This window comes from Argiope bruennichi, chromosome 5 (assembly GCF_947563725.1).
Source record: "Argiope bruennichi chromosome 5, qqArgBrue1.1, whole genome shotgun sequence".
In the NCBI taxonomy this organism is placed as follows: Eukaryota; Metazoa; Arthropoda; class Arachnida; order Araneae; family Araneidae; genus Argiope; species Argiope bruennichi.
In genome coordinates, this window is record NC_079155.1 from 9,622,476 (window position 1) to 9,648,893 (window position 26,418).

A 26,418-nucleotide genomic window follows, 5' to 3' on the forward strand; every position below is an offset into this window, starting at 1 on the left:
TATTTGGTATTATAATATTTCGGAAAAAAAAAGATGATCCAATGTTGTATCTTTGAATTTTATGCAATAACATGGGACATATGCTCTAATTGGACAAAAAAACTCATAACCTTGTATAAAATTGTATTTCCTTGTAATTCATTCTATTCAAATTCATTCTATGGTATTCTTTTTAATTTTTACAGAAGCGCAGTCCTTTCCTCCTGATTCTCAATTTTATAGCCACTGTGATGGTTTGTATATTCACTTCATTGTATGCAATTACTTTTCCGAAATTTTTACCAGCTCTTGGATGGAGAAGTATTTGCCCGAAGAATGTGAAAAAGCAGAAAATCTATCAGTTTTTAATTTACCCTTTAAATTTCATAAATTAAACCATTAAAGCTTCCTTTTTAAAAAGAAAACTTTTTTATTCTTCTCCAGACACATTTTTAAACATTTTAAATATATATTTTTTTTTATATTTGACAACAGAAACAGAATTCCAAATATTGTCCTTCAAAAGTCCATGAACTAATGGTGAAGGGGGTTCGGAAATCAAAATCCGAAAATCAGAGTTAATTGCAACAGATGTATTGTGAAACAGGTCAACAGTTTCAATAACAAATAATGCTTCATTATTCTATACGGAAACATGAGCACATAGACAACAAATCATAATTGTAGTGTACAAAAGATCTGCACTTGCAGTAAGCAGCAGCATGCAAGTAACAAATCTAAAATAAATAACTGTAACATCACAAAACACTCAGAGAGAGTCGCCTACTCATTAATCAATGCTCCCTTCAACGATTGCTGTGCCTTTTACTTTATTTAATAAATCTCGAATGCATGATCTCAAATATCTGTGGTTCAAATTTCATGTCATTCTGGATCTTAGAACGCTTCGCTCAACCCTCTGAGTATGAAAAATTTAATTATAACAACCCTGTATATATAAAAATAACGCTGAAAACCTAGAATAAAAATTGAAAGATAATAAAGTATTATTAGGAAAAAAGTTAAAAGTTTAAAAAAGAAAATGATTTTTTACTAAGATCAGTTTTCTTAACATTAAATTACAATAACCATTTTATCTTCTGTTATCTGCTGGAAGACTGAAGAATAATCAGCATTAATTTACACTGTAAATTATATATGAATAAGTTAATAAAGAATCATAATAAAGAATTGTATAATCTTTTTTAAGCGTCTTTATGTTTCGATATGAATCCAAAAAGCCATTTTCTTGGATACCAGATGTCTATCAGTCAACTGCGTATACTGAATTGAAACACTCACGTTTTTTCGTGAACGTTTGGGCATATTGGGAATGAAATGTATGTGCTGAATTTCTGATATCATAGATGCTTAAACAAGAGTTCAAATAAACATAAATGCTGAACAGGTTCAATTTTTTTTCCTTAGGAAGGAGTTATAGATAATTTAATATTTTTAATAATAAAATTAATTCATTATATTATAACTCTGTCTAAATTACTTTCAGTAATTGTCTAGTGGACAGGAACATTCACATTAAGACAATGATAATGAATTCTTAAGGCGTCCATACAATTTTTGTGCATGATTTTAAGATAATTTATACCTTGTATTAAGAACGACGCATAAATATTTTAGCTTTGAAAAAAAAGAAAGTATTTCTTGAAATTACAAACATGTTTCTTCTCTCATTACAATGAATTTTGATCTTAATGGAAATCGTATTTCAGAATACTATTTTTTTTATCTTAAAAACTTAATTTATTAGTTTTTTTCAGTCTTTGTATCCGCATGCTTTTATTTTAAATATATACTTAACAAAATTAGAAAATATACTGAGAAAACATCATATCAAATCATGTATGCTTACATTCATTAAAGCATAAAAAAACTTAAACACATTTATATAGCAAATGATACAATATAAAATATTTTAAATTGTTGAGAATTTCCTACTTTTTCAGACCAAAAATTAGAATATATATGTGAAATTATTCCATTGGTTTACAGTTAAGTTGTATCTGTGAAAAATTTAAACAATTATTAAGTATCAGTTTTTTTTTCTTACTTATATGAAAATTGAATTTTTTTTTCTTTGTTTAACACTGATTAATAATAGCATTTCCAAATGTATTTTTGAATTGACTAAATTTTTTACATAAACCAATTCTATTGATTCTTATGCTTTTAAAAATCATAATCAATTCATATAAAAGAATGTACACCTTTTGGATGATTCTACTTGTATTGAAAATACTCAACTTTTTCTGTTATGCAATGAGACTCTTTTATTAATTGTGTTTTTTCTTGTGTTATCTAATTGTTGATCCTAATTTTTAGAAATAAATGAACTAATTAAACTGCAAGGGGAAAGAAGTAGTGGAACTTCAAATAGATAAACCATCACATATTTACAGAATATGTAATGGTTTATCACATATTCTGTACATATTTGCAGAATATGTTATGGAATTTGAGCAGAATTTATATTAAAACTTCATATAGTTGTTTTCTCAAGTATTAAAGAATATATCATATACATGATATATTTTTCCGCCCATCGATGAACGGGTTGCACTTCCTTTTGTATCATGGGCGGGGATGGCCCTTAGGATTTAAACATAGTTCCCACCAATATTGCTGTTGCGGCTGTCCGGCCATTCAAATTTTTCCGTGTACCTTCCGGTGAGTTGGAGTGGTCAGTTTGTGATACATGATATATTTTTTGACAAAGAATTATAACAATGAGTTTTCTAAAATGATTTATTTTGTGTCTTACAAAATTATGAAAAAAAAAATTAGTTCAATTTTCAAACAACAGACAGGAAGAAGTATGAACAAAGTGGCAGAGAGAAGGGAAAAAAAGAATTACATGTTTCATAACTCCCAAAAGGTTGAGTGGGTTTTCCATTAATTTTAACTAAATAAAGTTTTTTTTTTTTTTTCCCAAAGCGTGAGAATTTAAGAATGAGAAATAAAACCTAATTCAATTCAGAAATCAAAACTAAAATTTAGTTTGAATTTACTTGATTAGAAAATAGCTATATCGTGAATAGAGAGAAACTGCACTTATTACAAATGTACTTTATTCGAACAGAGTCTGTTAAAATAATTGTGAAGTTTTCCACCACAATTTTCCATTTCTGGGAACGTTTCAAAACTATCTCTGTTTTCAGAAAAACATTTCACCCATTTTTACAAATCAAAAATCTGGGATAAGAATTCGCTAGTTGCCTTATTGCAATTGCCTTTAAACTAACTAACATTGCCTTTAAATGGTTCCCAATAAATAGCTTCAACCATGTTTACTGCGGCTAATGAATGCAGAAATTTGAATTTAGAGATGCAATCGATATAATATTAGATTACATTAAATACTATTATATTTTATGGATGAAGACCATTATTAGTCGTATTCTGCCTTAAGATTGGCTGAAATACGATTTTAAACATATGGGAATTTTCACTGTTTAGTCAGAATATGTATGGTATTTAATCTATCAATGTATTTAATCTATATATTAAGTAACTCTATTAATCTATTTAATCTATGAATTCAATCTATAAAGAGAATTTCAGTTCTCCCCTTAGAGTTTCACTGAATTGATATTGTTACCTTTTTACTGTAGTGCATTCAAATTGAACGGACTTTTTACGAGGACAGCACAAACAAATGTATTTACAGTTATATACAGGTATTTACAGGAAGAGTTTACGAAGGAAAACCTCAAAGAAATCAATCCAGCAGTCAGCGACAACTAACAGCGCAATACAGACTTGCACACAGTAAACACAGTACGCAAAGACATGTAAACGTATGCCGCAACAGATAGCTTTTCAGCGGCAGCGAACTCGAACACAGCGCGAAAGAACACTTCGCGATTAAACTCCCGATGACGTAGCCGAAAGATTTTGTGATCTCCACAGCACGAAGCGCTGTTAGCTACAATCAATGATGGTGAGTTCTGGGTTGGTAGATTCGCTGGAGTACATGAAGTCTGGTTCTTGAGTGTAAACTTGGTTCGATGTTGGAGTGTATTTAGTCTTGAGTCTTTGGTAGGAGGCAGGTCCAATCCTGGTGGATTTTCCAGAGGAGGAGCGAAAATGCATCTTGCCTTGGTATGGGATGTGTCCAGGGGTTGGAATATTGTCTAGGGTTTTGTCCAATGAAGGATTACGGTACAGCTGATGAGAACTTTGATTATGCTATTGCGATATGTAAGGGGGATTTTATGATCGAATGTTAATTTAATATTTATTTAAAATTAATGTAGTCGTGATGAGAAGGTTGGTTTGTGAGTATTAGCATTAGGTTAAATTTGGTTACATTAGAGAAGAATTAGTCTGGGTCTTTTACTATTTTTGTTTGGTTGATAAATTTCTATCTCTTTTATTGCTTCGTTATTAATTTGGATTATGTCGTGAAAGAATTTTTCTGCAATGCTTTTAATGAAATCTTTTTTTGAAGGGATATTGAGGGCTCTTCTTATATCGTCGTTTCTCATGAACCATCTCGCTTTTGTTATTTGTATAAGGATTATATTTTGGCAACTGTCTATGATATTTATGTTGGATTTTGCTACGTATGCCTACACTGGACAAGCATACGTTAGGACAGGTCTTAGCATGGCTGTATAAACAAGTAACTTATTTTCCATAGTCATTTCTGAATTCCGAGCAATTAGGGAATATAATTTACGGGCGTTATCACGGAACTTTTGTTTGACATAGCTAAGATGAGGATTCCAAGTTAAGGTTTTGTCTAATATTAAACCGAGGTATTTAGCTTCCTGAGACCATGGGATTTCAATTTTATTAATTTTAATTAGGTTTGGGGTAGTTTTCCTTTTTTATGTGAAAAACACTGCTATTTTTTTAGGTATTTTTTTGCGATTTTCCACTTTGAGAACCAGCTTTCTAGTTCTTGGATTTGTTAAACGCCCGATGAGGTAGCCCTACGGCTTATATAGAGGTGGAGAAAAAACTAGGCGCTTCAGGAGCCTGCGCGAAAAGCATCGAACATTCCTTTCGCCAAATCATCCCGACTGTCGCTTAATTTTTCGGCAAAACCTCGCCAAACACTACATTTCCTCGCTCTGCGTTCGTTACAATATTTTGTGAAATAAAAAGAGTTTGGTTCCCCCAAAATGATTTTTTATAATTTCAATTTTTGAATAGTTCAACTGAAATGTTAGATGTTTCAATATATTGATAACCCTTGCATACTTAAAGAAAAAATATCGGAATAAAATGTTAGATTATTAATTATTATAAAAATAAATTTTCACAATTTTTGCATAAACTTGAGAATTCTAACAATTTAAATTTAATAGATGTTTTAACGATATAATTAAAACCCTTAGATAATTTATTTATCCTTGAAATGCACATATTAATAATACCATTTGAGATCACTTTTTGCCGTAATAGCTGATGCTATATAATGAAGCTCTGAAAGTCTTTATGCAGAAATTACACATCATTCAATCAAAAGATAAGTTATTGATCTATAAATTTATAATATAGCCTTAGAATGATGTTATGGAATTTGAGTAGGATAATTGTTTCAATTTCTAAATATTAAAGTAACAAATAAGTTCTTTGGCGCCGGCGAATTGCAGAGAGAAGGATAATCATTTTAGAGCAGTAATGCCCATGCATGAAACCATATATTATGTAATATCATGATTTTAGAGTCTGCGTATGTAAATAATTCAATCGATAGTATCCATTGTCACGTTCTATACCTATTTCATTTAAAATTCTTAATTTAAATGAAGCTGATGAAGACATTTATCTTATTTCAATCTCCAGTCTTTCAATGTCATGACATGGTGAGAGAAATTTGTGTTTTACAAGTAGAAAATTTTTAAATAATGTATGTAGGATCTGAATAAAAAAAAATCGTTGAATTTTAAGCGTAGACATAACGGTTGACATTTCCTTTATAACCAGAGCTTTCACGAGGAGAAAATCTGAACAATAAAAGTTAGAAAATCCTTTTGATTTAAAGGAATTGAACAAATAAGTACAGTTTACGCATCAGGAAACTGTAAGAAATCTTCCATTAGAATGAGAAAATAATAAATATTTAGAATGATGAAATAAAATAAATTCATTTAAATATCAAATTACCACCTTTGACGAAATTCTAAATTGGTTGCACATCACCAAAATCTTAATTCTTAACTGGGAGAGGGGGTGAAAATTTAGGATTTAACTGGGGAGGTGCGGTCTGCGAGACCGCTTTTTCTTTATATTCAAATGGAATTTTGTAATGAAATTATTAGTATGAAAGTCAACCAATATAATCTGCATATATTTTTCTTTATATATAAATATATTTTAGAAATTTTTCAAAATATATTATTACTAAAAATATTAATTATATTTGAACATACATATCAGAATCAGTGGAATGCAAACGCTTATCGAAAAAAAAATCTGTATAATTATCCTTATCACTAAAATTACATTCTGCTTCATTTAAAGGTTTCCGGAAATCTGATTTATAAGGGAATCAGTAGAATATTTCGAGGACCAAGTTTAAGAGCTATCACCAAAACCTTGTATAATACTGGGACACTAAAAGGGAGACGCGGTCTCATAAATGTCACGCAAAGAAATAGTGGAAATATTTTTTAAAAATCATCCTCTGAAATTGGTTGAAAAATTGAACGTGTAGTGAAAGTCACGAAACAAGAAGCTGCAATGTCAATCCATTCTATTGAGCTAAAAATAGAACAGGGGTAACTGAAAGTAAGTCCTTAGCGATCTAAAGTAATGCATCTCCCCAGTTAAGGGTTAAACTCAAAATAACCTTTACGTATCGAAATCTAATTAAGATAATAGACTCATTTAAATATCAAATAAAAACATCAGACATCGTTTCCAGAAGTGTTCTCCATGCTGCAGTGTTCAAGTGCAAAGTCTATTCTCTCATATATAGCAAAAACGGCTCAGTAATTCAATTCAGATGGAATTTTTCCAGAAAGCTATAGAATGCTATCGCACAGTTTCCGCAACAACACTTTTTAAAACCTTAAATTGCTCCTTCTGCTCCAAGGACAGCAAGAGATGACTTTGCCAAAGTAGTTAGAAATGTAAAATTCAGAAGATATCTGAGAATATAATTCAACATCAAGAATACTTAACAATAAAACTATATCCAATAAAATGAGACATTTCATTTTGAGCTGCAGAAAAGAATAACAATAAGTAATAATTTTTAAACATTTATTTTATAATATTCCTTGAGGGTGGTTTTAAAATAGACAAGATTTAGGAAAATCTTGTTATGTTTTCAAATAATGCAAATCTATTTACAGTGGCAACACACTTAGCAAATAGAATTAGCAGCAGTAGACGCGACTTAGCATAAATAATTCAGTTTTGCAATCCACACTCTTTACACTGCAACACGAAGTTGAATGGACAAGCCGCCTGATGAATTAAGGTAATATTTGGAGCGATAACGAACCAAGATTACAAGGCCTGAAATCTTACACGGCATTTCACCTAAGTCAAATCAAGTGAGATCTTACTCAAAAAAAGTAAAAATATTCACCTAGAATGGATAAAGCCGTAAATTAGATATCGAGGGAATGAAATTGACGACAATTTAGCTGAATAATGTACCGCAGACGGTATTTAAATACATCGTCCTACTTCATGCAGTAACTTTAACAAAAAATGCACACAATTTTCCATTAATGTATAGCAAATGGAATGGAATTCAAATACTTCAGGGGAAAAAATACATCTCCGCTTTTAGAAAGATTCCTGACCGACAAAGCAGTGGTAGAGGTAAGGGAAGTTCGGAACTGGATGTGGTGGAACTGGGGATCTTGTGCATTAAGCTACCACCTGTGCCTTTATCGTCTCCTTTCAGCTGAGACAATCAACTCTGGGCCTATAAACCACATAATGTGTGAGACTAATTGCTAGCAGATTCGCTAAGACGGTGATACAATTCCTCAGAGAAGCTGATTTGAAGACATGAAGAGTTCTTCCTAAGCGACAAAGCCATCTCATAACACTTTCTACAATTGGGCGATTGCTTTCATTAAAGATACCACTTTGAGAGATTGTCTTCAATATGATGGATTATTCCTTTATACATTTATTTTCATATCCATAAAGTTTTTTAGTCTTTTCCTAAAATATTGCACCTCCTATGAAAAAATTCCTTGAGTATTTCTAGATTGAAATTTACGAAATATTTTTTCAACGCTATTCCCTATTTATTTAGAGTGCATTTATGTTCATTATTTTTTAAATTATATTTCCTATGACCATTTTCTTAAAATTTCACATACACGCTTATTCCGCAATCAAAAATTTTCTCTTGGCTCCATAATTTTTTTATGGGCAAAGTCCAAATACGATCATGAATTTATCTCTTTTTTTATTTTACTGGTAGGTTTTTGTTATACATTTTCAAAAAGACAAGATTCACTTTTTTATCACATATTTGCCCATCCTTATTGATGATGATGATTCTTTCCATTATCATGCACAGAAGCATGCATCGGTATTAAAGTTTAAGAAAGGCATACAATAATTGTAGTCCTCTAATTATATGCTGATTTAAAAAAAAGTGTTACTTGAAATTCGTGTAAATGTTAAGGACATATTATCATTACCATCTTGATAAAGAATTTATCACTAAGTCACGTAAATTTTACAAATGCATTAATTACATTTTCATCATTTCAAAATTCTACAAAAAAGTGTATTTAGATGATTTAAAAGCTGCACATTACTTAAAGTGATAATTATTTGTGATTTCTACATAATCATAATAATATTTAGATTTAATATTTCTTATGATGCAAGAATAATTAGATTACTAATATTCTTATACAATAAAATTATTAATTTGGCTAATTTTTTTATACTTTCTCGTACACGAAATCTAGAAGAAGCAGAGAATCTTCAAAAAATGCGAACTCTATATTTTGACAAATCCCCATGTTTCAGGTCTCCCTTTGTCCAAAAAACACGTTGACTCTCTATCAATTTGTTTGTGAGCACACTACAGCAAACACAGTCTGAGCTAGACAGCAGAAATAAAATGTCAACCCAATATATATATATATATATATATATATATATATATATATATATATATATATATATATATATATATATATATATATATATATATATATATATATATATATATATATATATATATATATATATATATATATATATATATATATATAATTTTGGGCGAAATCCATTCACAAGAAACATGTATATCAAGCCGGGTACAAGTGAACTTTTTAACTATAAAACAAAAGGGTTAGGTAGATCAAATTTTGTGCACAGATTTAACATCTAAAATATAGATATATCAAATCTAAAAATAATTGAAATGGTTGGTCATTTGTCTGTAATGTCATGTCTTTCATATGCTTATAAAGCAAACACTCATGAATGCACTGCTTAATAAATGAAAATCGATTTTATTTGATGATTACAACAATAATCTCGTGTCAAATTTTTTGTCAGATATATATTCTACCAAAATATATATTCTCGTGATAAACTGAGCAAAAATATCAGATTCAAGCCTAGGATCTATATTTCATATATGTCGTTTAAGAACGTTCTGTGAGGTGTCCACTTTCTTATCCGCGGTCCATAATTTTATGCGAGGGATGGAGAATAGGAACCCCTCTAGAATGAATTTAAAAAGTAAAATTATCTCTTTTGTGAGAAACGGTATTAATAGAAACATATTTTACATATAATCACAGCAATAAAAAATGACATCTTGCAATTGTAATTTTACAATACATGTTTTTCATAAATATGCTTTGCAGTCTTTTTGGAATTGCATTTATCATAAAATGAAATCAATTCTTAAAGAAAAAAGAAAAGAAATATGGTAAACAGGACAAAATCATGCAGTAACATAAAACTACAACGACTTTCTCTGTCGATTATAAATGACGACAAAAATGATGTGCAATTTTTTGTCAAACTCTTATCAAGAATTTTTCCCCTTCGTTAAATTTGTAATTTTCATTTGTACGTAGTAGAAACAGAAAGTAAATAGAGTGTTATTAACATATTTTTGAAAGAAAGAAAAAAAATAATTTCATCTGAAATAATCTGAACAAATTAATTTTATCTGAAAAAAATTCAACAGATCTTTTTAAAATTTCATTTTTACAAATCTTTGAATGATATCTTAGTCAATTTTTTACTTTGCAATCAATATTTTATGATCTTTATGATCTGATATTTTAAAAAATTATAATTATTATTCTTTAATTTTAACTAATCAATATTAAATGTATTCAGAATGTCGGTTTCGTTATTAAAAATATTAAATAACTTAACTTTTGATAGAATTTGGTGATCAACTCTTTGCTATCAATAGGGATTGATTTTAATTTCATTGGATCTTATGGATATTATTCATAATCTTATGGATATATTCATAATTTGTTTACAAACATTTTTTTTTAATTTTAAATTCTGATTGACATTTATATCATGCTCTATTTAAACATTGACCTATAATGTATAAGACATTCTTTAATTACAAAATTACTTGACGCTTTTGTCTAAGTCATCTAGTATTTAATTTGTCACTCTATGCGTCAAATTCAATTTTCTTATTCATGTGTCGAAAATGGAATGGATTACAGTATTATAATAATATACTGAATTTTATACCTTAAAATATGTTATTTGCATTCAGGTATTCGAATATGTTCTGAGGCGTTTTATTACATTATAATATTTGGAAGAAATATTTTCTATTTTCATATAATATTAAAGCAACAGCTTAATATATCTATAGAAATAAATTATCATTTAATTATATTTTTAAATATTTGAGAAAATTAAAAATTTTGGGTCCTAAATTTGACATTTTTCAAATAATTTTAGTCATAAACAAATAACCAAAAAAAGTATATCATTCTGTAGGTATAATCATTAAAAATGTTTATTAAAAAATTCAAAATTTTGTAAAATTATTAATTTTTTTAAATTTTTTTATCAAGCTTAAAAGGTGCATGAAGATAGAATAGTGCATCTTTGCACTTACATATTGGTCCACTCCATTGAAAAAAAAACTATGGTGATAGACTCATAACGAAATATATACCAAATTTCATTCTATGTTTTAAATAGAATTTTAGTAATCGTCTTTGAAAAACAAAATTTTTTGGAAAAACCATATTTATAGAAAAATTGATTTAAAATATTTATCCTTAGTTTTGAATATGTTTATTTTTTTGTACAATTTTGAATATAAACAGAACTTTGGGGAGGGAAATGAGCTTCCACAAAGTGTTCCATGGCATTGTATTGTCCACTATTATTCGATCAAGAAAGTGCAGGTCAAAAACTACTTGAATGGATATGCCGGATATACCAAGAAGTCCTGAACTTGTGCAATTTTGATTAGATACAATCGCAAGATGTTATATACAATTTTACGACCCACGCTAACCGTGCTATGTCTAATGTTTGAGATATTTGTAGTCAAGAGGGCGTTCTCAAAGCACTGCTTTATGCTTCCAGTCAAACTGTAGCCATATCCTACACTGACGTTGAACCAATTGCTTTCCTCCTTCTGCCAAGTTTCACATCAAATGAAACCATCTTATGGAATGTATTAATCACCTTTTTCAAACTGAATACAGTCATCGAAACAGAGCCTCTTTTTTAAACCTTTAACGCCTAGAATTTCTTAAAAGAAATTCCCGCACAGACGGTATTCTTGTAAAAATATTATCAAGCAGATTGCCGGATCCTTTAATGATAAAGTCAGGAATACATTCTGAGACGCAAAATAATAGGAACGTCTTATTCTCAGTATTTTTATCACAAGTATGATGTGCGGTATGGTCACTTTTTTAATTAACATTTTAAAATTAACACATTTTTATAAAATCCTTTTTAGCATCTTATAACGAGTATCTTGTCATCTGTCTGTCAAATTTTGAACTATTTTTTATTTAGCAAAACACATTTCCAATCTTCAGGTATACTATGATGGAATCTCAAGTTTTTCTGATCAATGGTTCTTTTTTAAGCGTTTTAAGATAGCTTCTTTATTTAAAATCACCCTGTAATAGGAATCTCACAAATGTTAAGTATGGGACCCTGAAAACTAAATTCTGAATACTTCTGGAATTTTTGACCTTGCTCAAGGTCTTCATTTTTATGCAGAGAGAGGCAGATACGATTTTTTTTATTACAATTCGACTGGAAAGTTCTAGCAAGACATCTGTTTGAAAGATCAAAGACAATAAAATGGTAAAAGTGATCATACTTTTTACCGAATACATCTTTTAATAAACTTAATATTTGCGAATGAAGGAAATAAACAAATTACTATTACGAAAAATTAGCAAAGTTTTTTAATTAAAATGGCTTTTAATAATTTATGCATTTCGTATTCATTAGAGACACTACCTTCTAGTTCATATTCTTTATATATTCTCAAATGCGAAAGTAATAATATATTTTTTTTTTGGAAATTAGCAACTTAAAAATATACATTGATGGAAAAGCCATATAATGAAAGCTTCTAAGCAACAAGTGTTAAAAAATTTGTTTTTCAAAATATATTCATCAAGAAAAGATGAAAAATGAAATAAAAAGAGAAATTTGTATGGGTTTTCAATTCGTATGAAACAAATCTATTCAGCAGGTTTTAACATGACTGTATGCTTCTAATATTACAGTATCAAAGATAATTTTTACCATAGCGGTATATGTAGGCTCGCATAATATTTGCAAATTGCAATATGATACAATAGTATTAGTATTAAAAATTTGCACAGTTTTCTACACGACAGATTGTTTTTAAGAACTCTCAAATTTAAACAGAAATTCATTCTAGTTTTCTATGTGTGTTTTAAAAAAGAGTTTTTAAAATTGTGTCAAATTTAAAATTAAAAGTAAATCCATATTTTAACGTTTTCATCAATAAACATGTTGTTTTCACATAAAAATGAACCTTACATAAATTTAAAATTTGAATATTTTTTCAGTGATACATTTATTCCATTGCTATTTCTAATCTCCATTTCATTTAACTTTAAAAGAATAATTTCATTTGTTTTAATAACTGCTTTTATAAAATATCGAATTCCTCTTATTAGACACAGTTTTGTGAGCCTCCTATCTTTAATATACTTAAAAGTGAATGCTTTAACATATGTATATGTATTAATATTTATGTATATTGATATTATAAATATATGTTATAGCATGATTATGTTTTATATTGATAAAAATAAAACATAACTCTGCTATGATGTTCCTGAGTTGATTTCCTAATCGATATTATTATTTGTTTAATATGGACACATTTATTTCTAAAAACACATAGATATCTTCAAAAATTCAACCGTGCGCAATGAAGACAAAACAAAAAAAAAATGTTAGTAAATTATTCATTTGATATTTTTTGGTAAAATCAATTTCTCCAAAATCACAATTTCCGAGAATGTCCAGTATGGCATTTTAACACTTTATTCAAGTTTTCATGTAAGATACATTTGAACTGCTTATGACAGTCATAAAAAAGGTAGAAAAAGCACAAGAGAGCACTTTTAAACTTTATCACTTTCTTCAAACGGGTCCTTTCAATGTATCTCTTTTTTCCGCTTTTCTCTAGAGACAAAGGACATGACAATCGATATGACTTTTGGGAAAAGGAAAGAAACTGACATTACAGTAAAGGAAAAAAAAGAGTATAAATATTAAAGCTGCAACATAATAAAAAAAAATAGAGATGGAAGAAAAGAAGCAGTTTTCTACCACATTCCGCTTTCCGCTTAGAAATTCATTAGTTCTAAACAGAAAATGAATGGAATGTTATATACAGTATTTACAATATATATATATATAAAACTATCTTTAAAGGAAAATGGCTCTATTGATATATCGGAAGCGGAAAATAGGAAACACAGGAAGTGACATGGGGTGAAAATGGAAACAAAAGATAGAAATAAAATGAGTCCTCTTAGTTATATCGTCGAATATTCATATTGTGACAAACTTTTTCATCTAGATGTGCGGATACTGATAAAAGAATGGATAATACTGATTAATTAAAAAAAAACATTTGGCGAAGACGAATTAGTACTTATTTTTTTAAACAATGCAGACGCTAATAATGACAGAAACGTTTTATTTATAATTATTTCTCAATTGCTTACAGATAAAAAAAAAAAGATATTCTGAAAAAACCTTGAGAAAAACAGATTGCATTTATTAAAAATAACTAAACATTATCTGTAGAATTAAAAGTAAATAAATTGACTGGATTTATTATATGATAAAGTTATTTGAGATGTGATTTTTTTTTAATTATTCCAGAAAGGGTGCACATCTGAAAAAAAATGAACCGATAAAGTAAAACAGAAGTATTTTGAAAACAAACATTGAAAAAGTATGAGAAATTAAATTTATAGCATTAATGACCATATAGTGTAGTATAAAATTTTAATGTATCCATGAGGACCAAATTAACTGAATAAAAATATATTAATTTTATAATTTATACTAAATGCTGATATTCATCAACAAAGAAATCTTCCAATGTTTATATCAATTAATTACATTAAATTCATAAATTAAATAATATACTTCATTTTGTAAGTTTTAAAATACTTTATTACATGACATTGCAAAAGTACTTAACATAATTCACATAATTACATAGCATTGCCAATATAAATACTTAAAATATGAAAAGGCATCACACCTCATATCCTGTTACAAAAGCATATATTATTAAAATGTTCCAAGAAGCTCTTTTCTTTCTTTAAAATAAATATATATGCAGCAATTATTTATTTTTAATGACAATAATTTTTAAAAATATTTTTATGCTTGATTTTGTAAAAATTTCAAGTTATTGCCAATTTAATTAGAAGAACATGGAAATGGAAAAGACATACATAAACTAAATAAATAAACAAGAAATAATCAGTGAAATTCGTAATTCAGAAGAATTTAGTTTGCTGCAATTTCTATATAAGATAACATTTAAAAAAATGTTCTCTCAAATGAAAAAAGAGATTCGCAAGTCCCTTTATTGCTAACAAATAATTGCCGAATTAGCATCAAATTTCTGAGATGTTGGGAGAATTATTTCCGAAGTGGAAAGATAGTTTTCATAGAATTATTACGTTGTTATGGTAATAAGTTATATGTTATTATGGTAAAATATCATATTAAATTTGTTTCAAAGATATAAAATTGTAATTATCTCCATTTGGAAAAATTCAGGTTTATTTTTATTCGTCATGATGATTATCATGCAGGAATCTGTTTCTAGCTGCGAAATGGTTGCTCAGTTAAGCTCTATGTTGAACAACCTTGAATAAGAAGGAAGAGTCCGTTATGCATAGAGTACATTGGAGTTCATGTATTTATGTAATAACTTTTCTACACCTTCCAAATTCCTTTAACTGTATTTGGTTCAAATTTCTACTTAATTTTGAGCTTATGATTGTCATGATGGAATTCTTTAAAATAAAAATAAGAAGCTAATATTGATATGTTATAGTGGAAATCTGACGGAACCTTCAAAACTGATATTGTCGCTGCAGTTATATTACAGAAACATATTTATAAAACATGAAATAAAATCAATTAAAATATGACAATTTTTTGATGGTTAACATTATTTGCCTGAGATAAAGATAAATATTTGATTCCTAAAATGTTATGATATTAATAGTAATGTTTCAAAATTTATTTTGGAAAACTTTATTTATAATATTGGCTTAAAACTAGTTACATTATGAAGAATATCCCATATTGTCAGCTACTAGGAATATTAGATTGTTGTACGTATGAAATTATTTTTTAAAATCACAATTTCCATTTGATAAAATGAATATTGAAAATTGATTTAGATGAAAAAACACAGATTTAAAAAGTCACATTCTTTAAAATGGCATCTACTTTCAAATTGTATTTCATTTTATTGTTACAAACTATATTTAGTGCATTATTTGAAATTAGTGTTACAATTCATATAATGTGCATATTTTAAGCTTTTGTTTTAATTTCTTCTTATAAATCAACTAGTGTATTTTTTCAACTTTATGATTTAAATATTACGTATTGTCTCCTTCCATGTTGATTTTACTATTATTCATCCTTGCAGTACTATTTATTTTTCTCTTCCTATTATTTTACTCTCAATACTGTGCTTTATTTCTTTTTATGTCTTCTTGAGATTCCTTTTTTATTCAAGCATAATACATTTATCTTTTTTTTTGTCGCAATTTCTTTAACATTCATCTGAATTTCCGTTAGTTTTGTTAGAAAGAAGATGGACGAGAAATTGAGACAGAAGTGGATGAGAAGTGAAAATGTTGAGATAATAATAGAAGCTTCACTGTTGTTAAGAATTACAATACGAAATCCTCAGCAAAATGAGAGACACAGAAGAGACTGTGAAAGAAACAAATCATCCACAATGACACAAAGGAGCTGCCTTTTATTTACAGGATAAAACAGCTTTATTTATGAACATAAAGGATAAAATAAAATTAGTTATGACATGAACATTTATTGCTACCCTTTGGATTTCAGTTGAAAGTAAAAATTTTGTCTGAAAACGCAGTATTGCTCAGCAAGAATTCTCTTCACACTACGTCGATATGTTCGCTAGATTATAGAATGAGCATTATTACTTGATCAATTTTCTTTGAGAATCTAAATCATTTAATTTGTTCAAATTAAATAGCAGAACATTCGAGACATTTATACAAAATGTTGAACTATATAATTTTCCTACTCAATTTAGGTTGTTCCTGTAGGACATCTAATTAAGCTCCAGCTAATGAATTCCCTATAATTTAAATGGAGAATAATTTTTCGAATGAGGATGTTATAGTTTTAAAAAGAAAATTGTAGAATAAAGCAGTAAAGAATTTAATATATTTGTTAATGGGACTCGTCTTTTTCCTTTAAATGGTTCACACATTAATGCTGAATCAGTCAAATTGCTTCTAATTCTTTTAACATGTCGATACTATTGTTGGTGTAATTTTATCTATCAAATGTACAAGTCCAAGTCAAATTTTATACATTTAAATACATGAAAAATATGTATTAAAAGAAATCGAGAGTAAACATGAAAAATTATTTCTGGTAAAATACTATCTTCCAACTTAAAGAGCTACGTTTCATTATTTTTGTCCCAAAATTGCACGTCTTTAATTTTTTATTCATTTTCACAGTATGGCGAGTTAGCCGTTGTATTCAGGTAAAATTTTGACTCAGATGGAAGACCTGGAATCTCTACACAATACAAGCCCATTCTATTAATAGGATTTGTATCAGAATCACAGTTTTCTTCGGAATAAAATTTGTAATTTTCACATTCCACACTGAGATATTTGCATTCATGAATGGAGTTCATAAAATAAGGAAGAGCTATGTTGTGATAGCAAGACGCCAATGTCAGCAGTGATGTAACTGAAAATAAGAGCATACATTCAAAATAATAACCCATAAACACAAAAAGTCATAAAATTTTTAATATACTGCTTAATTATTACAAATTAATTAACTTTGTTTTCTCGGGTCTAATTAACTGAGTTTACAGTCATTATTTTTAATGCTATATTTTGACAGATGTATATTTGATATGTATTATCAATTTGTAGATATCATCCTTGTATTCAATAATGTTCTGTAATGTACCAGCCATAAATAACTTAGTGTAAAATTATTTTACTTTGCCATACATTGAATATATTTGGATGAATAAACTTTACTACGAAAATTTATCAATGCTCGTATGTTGATGTTGTCGTAAGCTATCTAGTTTAGTTATGGTTATAGAAGTGAATAGCGGTAAGAATGAAAAAAAAACTTTCAACAGAGGATTGAAAATTGCATGTATAGTACTATTTCATAAACATTGTATATATGATGCATCTTCATGAGAATTGCATTTTACTCTGAAAAATATCTAGTATGTGTAATTTTCGGCTTATTTAATATATAGAATAATATAAATGAATAAAAAATTATTAGGTACTGCGTAACATTAACTGGATATTTATGAAAAATATAGATGCAATAGGCTGAGCATCATCAGAAGAAAGATTGGCTTTGGGATGGTATGTGATGTTTTCTCTTGCCTGTGCAAAGACCATTATTACCTATCTAGATTTTTTTGCAATTATTACTTTCTGGTAAGATTTTCTACTGTTTTTAGACAGCCGTGTTTGATCCAACAATTTTTCCCACCAAAACTCAGCCATGAGAGTGTGACTAATGCACATTAAATCAATTGGCATCAGCGTTTTCCCCTCTGAATCATCTCATAAATCACTCGCCCATCAAATCAGTCTAATCATGTAAACATAATCACCGCATCAATCAATAAATCATCACATAAATATAATAAATACAATCATCAAATCAATCTAATCATGAAAAAATAATCAAAATATCAATCAATCAATCATCATTAATACAATCATGTAAATATAATCATCACGCTAATCATCAAATCAATATAATCATGTAAATGCAATCATCAAATCAATCAATTTTTCTCATCTATCAATCAAATCATTATCATCATCATATATTAATCATAATCACTATCATATCCTTTCTTCGTCCTATCTTAATGAAAAAAGAATATATTTTAAGAACAATTATTTAAAAACATCTCAACGAAATGCCTCTGCTAATATGGCTATAATAAAAACCGAAAAGCAATTCTATTAATTAGCTACATCCGGAATTAAACCAAATCATCCATTCAAATTTTCTTTACAGATTTATGGAAAAATCAAGCTGAATATTTTCCAAAAGCTTTGGAAAAGAAGGAACTAGAAAATACTTTTTATAGGCAGATAGCATAATACCAGGCATATTAATACTTTTTATAGAGACTGGGTTTGATTTATATTATTTTTATGGCACATTGATTCTTTCCCACTTTCAACATTATAAACCCTAACTATCAGTCTAGATGTTAAACCAACCTCATTTAAAATTATTTTAAATTAGAATATTGTAGAAAAATTTCAATATTGTTGAAACAATCTCAGAAAACAGCTAGAGTAAATTCTGTCATTCGTGATACCTAGGCAATTTTTATTTTATCATGTTGTTTGAATTTTTCACTTTTGAATTTAATCTTTTTTTAATGTATACATAAATTAAACTCAATAAATAAGCACAGATTAATAATATTTAACACATTGTAATAAAACTGTTTGACTATCACTTTGTTTTTGAGCAATAGAAAGATTTTAATATGAAGTAAAAAATAATAGAAAGTTGTCTTGATATTGTTATGGAATTTTCCGGGGTTCGTTTGGATAGTGGGAGTTATATGGTGTGGAGAACACTCAATCAGCAGGCGGCAGTAGAAAATAAAACAACGACGTTTATTTACACGAATACACACAGGACAGCACAAAGACGACAACTATATACAGCACAGAAGGCGATTATCTTCAGCCGAGACGTGCAGCATACAACAGTATATACAGCAGCTCTACTCCGTCGCTGCTCCGCTAGTCCCTGGAAGACGAGTTCTTCTCCGTCGCTTCCGACTCCAATGGTCCACGACCACTCTTCTCTGTCGTTTCCGACTACTCAATTCACCAATCGACTCAACACTGGTTCGCACTACTCTGCTCTGCCGCTTCCGACTTCTTCTCAATTCACCGTCCCGGTTCACGACTGCCCGGCAGCTGTGGCTGCTTCCTTTTATAGGTCTCAGGAGGCGGGGCTAGACACCTCTCAACCAATCAGGAACGCTCGAGGCGTATCTCCGTTCCTACTCGACGGGTCGGGAAAATTCTCGATGTTTCGAGTATAATCTATTTTGGCGCCAAAGTCGCCAAATGGTAGCCAAGCTATGGGGCCTTCTATGGAACCAGCTATGCTGGGAAGCCGCATCACAGGTTCGTAACAATATTATAATATTGTGTTTATTTTAGTTTTGTTGAAAATAAGCATAATAAATTGACTACATGTTTAAAGTATTGGGAATTATTTAAAAACATAGAAGGGAATGTAATAATTACATTATTTAAAAAAAACATCTAACATATTGCATTAGCAGCATATATTGTATCAATTTCGTTTATTTGAAGAATTCTTTTCATTTATATACTTCGTTAAAAATGATTAGAGTAAAAAAGGACAAGAAAAATGGTTAATAGTCTTTTGTCGGTTAATAAATGTTTCTGAGTGTATAGGCAAAAATTATTAAAAGAGAAAATTCTCAATGGAATTTCTTATTATTCATAGCAGCATCGTTCTTCTCTTTTAAAATTGCTATAAATTGAGCATTAAAAGAATGAAAGAAGTTTCTAGTGTGGTAAGGAAAATATTATGTTCATCTAATCTACATTTATTCAATTGCATACGGAAAAAAACAACGAAAATTTCGATGCCATTCTCATGTTAAAATATTACTTTTTTAAACAGTTTTATACTATTATGAAAACTAATTTACATTTATTCAACTACATATGAAAAAAAATCGATGTCTTTCTCGTCTTAAAATATCACTTTTGAAAGCAGTATATACAGTATATCAAGGTATTAAAATAGAATATTTCACTTAATATCCAAAATCTTCTTTTTATCTTGAATATTTGCATTATGAAATTAATTTCCTCACCTACATTAACTTGTGCATCCGCATTGCGGAATTCCTTTCCCATTTGACAAGCAGGTTGCTCATTTCCACCGTTTGGATAAAAGTCGATAGAACCAATTGCATCGCCCATGCCTAAGCCTACGCCTGAAAAAGACAATTGTACATTGCATAAATTTACTACAGGAATAAAAAAATGATTTTTTTAAAAAATTTTTTGAAGAAAGTGGTGTATAATAGAAACTTCCGTGTTAAATACAACGTAAACTTAAATGCTCTTACTATTATTTACTCAGTACCTGGGAGTCCCAGATTCACTTTGCATTTTTTTTGTAAGATCGTAAATGAAATCCTTTCCTATGGCTCGTTTAAAGTTAAAAATAAAATCTAATTAAATTTCAAACAGAGGATCGAACATGAGAAAAATACATGGGAGTCCGAGGCCCTAACCACTTCTCCACCGACGATACACCGAAGCGCCTTATGTATTGCACAATGTCAATATTTAATTATATATAAACAAAAAAAAAACTATGTGTGTGTAAAATCACATTTTTTCGAAAAAACGCATCTATATGAACTAAAAAAGCAAAATCTTATCTAAATATAAAATTTGATCTAAATCATTAGAGTCTTTTTTTTTAGATGCACGAAATAAATTTATATATGCACAAGAATTGTTCATTTAAAGTTATAGAATTATAACTACAGCAATTTTTGAAGCAATAATTTGGCCAGATTCGTAATAATCCCATACTATTGCACCACTTATAAATCTTTTAATATTTCATTTCTTCAAATCCAAATTTATAATTTGACTTTTAACGCGCATTGGAAAATCCCTAGAATAGTTTTAACAATATGTATAAGGCTTATGTTGATTTCTGTCCCAATGAATTCAAATAAACCACCACTTATTAAAAACACTTCTATTTTAGCTTTTATATTCCAATGGGAACCATAAAAAAAAGAGACAATTGCACCCTAAATGTGAATGCCATTTAGATTTACTACATAATCAAATTATCTAATGATTTCCTTTATAAATAATATGTATAAATATATTAAGAAAAGATACAAAATTTGATCAAATTGGAAACAATTAGCGTAAGAAATATAATTCCCTTACATATCTGAATTTACATAAGCTAAAACTAATTTTAAATTAATTAAGAGACTAATAATTTTTCATTAAACTCTAGAACCACACAAAATCACAAGCCTCATATAATAGAAAAATGAAATTAAACGAAGAGAAGCATTATATTGTGCAGGATATTTGATATTTTGCCCACAGAAACACTTAAATGAATCTTAAAGTTAAAACCATACGATTCATTAAAAAGCACTTCAAAAGAAAATTTATTGCTTTCCTCAACTTACATTTATATGCAAAGTTTCCGAATTAATAGCGGTACTGGTCTTTTTAGGCAACAATGAGACTTAAGTGCATAGATCTTTCATAAAATTAATTTTTAAGAACTTTATTTTGGAATTACTGAATACGACCTACAACTAGGTTCTCATAAGTTCATATATTTATTCATTTTTCAACGAAGTGCAATCCAGAATTCCTAGAAGCACTACTTAAAGGGGTCCACATATCGCATGAGTCTTTTAGACAAATATCATGTTCCAATATGGTTGTAAACTGACAGAGTTTTCAATTACTTCGCGGTTAAAACAATTTATATCCATAATTTATCATGTAATTTGACTTCTTATCGTAAAAGATGATGCATATACTCTTGACAATACTAATAAAATGGAATTAGTCATAACTGTGATTAATTACCTGTGAAATTAAAACAAAATATACAGTAAGAACAATCATATTAGACCTAAGAGGGAAAAATTCATTTCCTAGTTCTCTACTAAATGACTGCATTAGAATAATTAAATAACTAGCAAACTGAAAGAAAATAAAACTTCGAAATTAAAATATTCTCTGGAGGAAGTTATCGGAAAAGTTATAAATAGTCATACATCACAATATTAATGTGATCTCTAAAATGGGAAAACTGATTTACCTGTTAGATAATTACTGGTATGCATTACATCTACTAATTTCGCTGATGTAACGCTCAATCTGTTAAACTCTATAAATGTAGTAAAGAATGGCCCTGCTGGATCCAAACCTGAAATGAAAATAACTTTTTTATTGCAAATAGTTTCATGATACAAATATTTGTTTACACTATATTTTGATGCAGAATATAGTGTATATTTGTTTGAAGACAAAATGCATATTCTTATATTGTTCAAAAGATTAAATCAGAGTAATTTTTAAAATTTAGAAAAGAATGAACAGAAATCTGTAATTTTTCATACATTTTTGTAACATAATGCTGCTATATTATTTTTTTATATATATATTTTTTACTATGCTCATGAAATCCCATTTGTTGCATTTCAGCCAATTCCACTAAATACTTCTATCCGCCTCATTTCTCAAATGACGTTTAGTAAATTAAAGAACTACAAGATACGTACTTGTAAAAAAATTTGTTCTATTATATTTTCTGCAATATTTAATTTATTTGTATGCTTGTGCCTTTATTCGTAAGATGCTAATATCATAAATAATTAAGTATGCTGGCGTTAATAATGATTCCATTATCTTCAAACAGCTCGTGACGTATTATTTCCTAAAATATTATTTTATAATTGAAGATAATTTTTTTTAATTTTATGAAGAATTAAAATATAATATTTTAAAAAATATTTGTCCGATAAAATATTTACCTGTTACCCTTCCTAAATTAGGCACTTGCTTTCCTGCAACTCCAGCCACATGCGCTCCTAAACTGTGACCTATTATGTGAACATTTGATGGATTCATTCCTTTGTTAGACTGAAAACAGCAGGAAATATAGTATGCCATAAAGCATAATTTATTTAGTTTGAATAGTACCATTAGTTTCAACCTATATCTAATGAATAAGCATCATTTTCTTTATATACAGTGATAAAAACAAAACTAAAACAATTCGAAAATTACTTAATTGTGGTAAATAACTAACCATGCGTACTTTCAAGAAACTCTTATAAGCATGATCAAAAAAAATATCAACTGTTCTTCAATAAAAGTTAAAACCATTTTCATTGGAATAAATTTAGGTAATATTTAACCCTTTGCACTCAGATGTGGCATCTTACTCACCATTCAAGACGTTTGACGTTTTATTTCTTTATTTTTTAAATTTTTATTGTTAAAAATACCTATAAAATTGTAAGAAGGTATGTAAAATATTTCTAGAAAATATAAATTAAAACGATTTCATATATATTTATTTTTTGGAGTGATGGACAAATCCATGTCTTAAGTGAATAAATATACATCAAATTATTTTTCCGAGTTTAAAAGGTTAACTTTGTTTTGAAAACTCGCTTTCAGCATGTATAGTGTGATTTCTATTGATTTTAGAAATTATTGAAATTATTGATTATTTAGAAATTGTTGATTATTGAAAATAATCTATTCCTTTAGTAATGGGAATAGATTATTTTCACAGTATATCCCTGATTAAGAATCGATACGATATTCTTAATTTGAATAACTGCTTTAACTCGGATTAAGAATTCTTGTGAAAAATACGTAAAATAGTGGAAAGCAGGTTGGTACGAATTTACCATCAGTTTAAGCTGGTTCATTTCAATTTTTTAATAAGTGGACTATATTCTTATTTAAAATCAAACGACAATTCGAAAGCCAACTTTTTATTTCAACGAGGTTCGACGACCCCGCAACGACTACTCAGTACTAAACTGTTTTTGAAAGCTGATCCCATGTCAGCAGGGTTACAATAATTTTATCGCTGAAGCGAAGCCAGCGTAAGTTTGCTACATTCTTCACAAAAAGCACCAACAAGGCAGCAACACAGGTAAAGTAGTAGAATTTAGATTTCTTTTGGAATGTCAGTGTTGCCTATTACATTTTCAATCATTTATGTATCCTTTGACAATTTCAACAACTTATATTATTCTATAAAGTTTATTTTATGAGTTTATAACTATTAAAAGCTACATTTTTATTTTAGTTATAAAAGGAATTTTACCTTGTTTGGGATTTTGAAAGTATATATAAAGATTTTAAAATTAGTTTCAAGATTATACCCTTGAACTTACATCACGGATTGCATTTTATTATTTTTATTTCTATTACAATATTCAATTTTTAATAAAGAAATATTTTATATTTTACATCAAATCAAATCCATTTCTACTATAATTTATTTAATATTCTGCTTTCAAGGCTTTGAAACCACACTGTACAAAATTCCCAGCATTTATATTTTCTTGTCAACGGACACTATTAATATAGCAGTTTTAATCACCAAGAGAAAATACAGGGTGATTATAATTAAAGTTATGATTTCAAAAACCTATAATTTTAAAGCTACTGGTCAGAATGATTTAATATTTTCGCAGAACAATTGTGAGGCAATGGAATTTTGTTTGGTGAAGGAAAAAAAAAAAAATAGTTTCAAAATGTGCTGATAGATTGCACTGTCAGGATTCACATTGTCTGGATATATGCGAATAACTTATACGCGACGTTCGCACCATAGGCATAATTGCCATAAAAATGCAGAGCACTAGCTCTTTTCTTGAATACTTCATCATGACTCTGGCTATGAAGGATCGCGCTCTGCTCTTGAAGCTTTTTTTATAAGAACGATGATTGTGCACCTACATTTATCAAGAAATTTCGGACATTAAGATCCATAAACTCCGGCCAATAACCACAAATATTCTGCGAAAAATGATTGTTAAATTCGAAGAAGGTTCATTTGACGTGAAACGGGATAGAGAAAGGAAACCAGTTTCGGTTGCAGCAGTGGGAGATGTGGCTACAAAGTTACAAGAATAGACTAAAAGTCATGCTGGAATCAGCAGTGCTCGTGGAGTTGTCCGAATGCTAGATATGCCGATCAGCATGGTGCTACGGAACATCTTGCACTGTTATCCGTACAAGATAACTCATGTGCAGCAGTTGCTATCTGCTGACCTGTAAGCATGTGAATCTTTTACACTACGATTTCTTGCCCGGAGGGAAGTGGACAACGGATGGCCATGGAAGTGATCTAACGAAGGTCACTTCCATTTGCTCTGTTCTGTAAATACGCTAAATTGCAATATATGGGCGACCGAGAATCCGTTCCAGCTACAACCATTACTTCTTCAGTCTTAAAAGGTCACTCTGTCGCGCGGAATAACGGCTGCGTTTATCTTCGGTTCGTTTTTCTTCGCGAAGATCCCATGTGCGGCTCCCGTTACCTGCACCGTTACTTGTAAGCGGTATGAAGAACTTTTGCGTAACCATTTCCATCAAGCCCTTCAGCAGCGTCAATGTGTGGATCGCACAACATTCATGCAAGATGGCGCTCCTTCGCACATTGCTACTCCTCGGAAACAGTTGCTGAGTGCTCATTGCGGAGATGATAGGATTATAAGCCCCCATTTTCTAACAACGTGGCCGCCATGATCCTCTGTAAACCTGTGTTATTTCTGGATTTGGAGGCATCTGAAAAATTATGGTTACAGCTGGTGGATTGTGAATCTAGCAGATTTGAAGGCAAGCATCACACATAACATCCATTATATCAGTACTGATACTCTCCGATCTGTTATAGAGCAATCCGTTTTGCACTTCCAATTAGTAGCAGAACAAGGCGGAAGGCGTACCAAACAACTTATGCCTTAACCGCCCCTCACTAAGGTGTTTGTTCCTTGAAACTCTTTTTTTTTTTTTTTTTGGAATTATTGCTGTAGTCGCTATAAACATGTATTCTTGT

General features: G+C 29.2%; 1 protein-coding gene across 1 annotated transcript in view; it reads right to left on the reverse strand.

Annotated features, from left to right (window-relative positions):
• Positions 1–3,918: 3,918 nt before the first annotated feature.
• Positions 3,919–26,418, reverse strand: part of LOC129969099 (pancreatic triacylglycerol lipase-like) — a 40,621-nt gene continuing 18,121 nt past the window's right edge. The window contains exons 4-8 of the mRNA XM_056083508.1: positions 23,366–23,474; positions 22,651–22,758; positions 20,645–20,767; positions 17,288–17,460; positions 3,919–4,185 (exon numbers count right to left, since the gene is read on the reverse strand). Coding sequence (XP_055939483.1) covers positions 3,919–4,185; positions 17,288–17,460; positions 20,645–20,767; positions 22,651–22,758; positions 23,366–23,474 — 780 coding nt within the window. The remainder of the gene's footprint in view (positions 4,186–17,287; positions 17,461–20,644; positions 20,768–22,650; positions 22,759–23,365; positions 23,475–26,418) is intronic.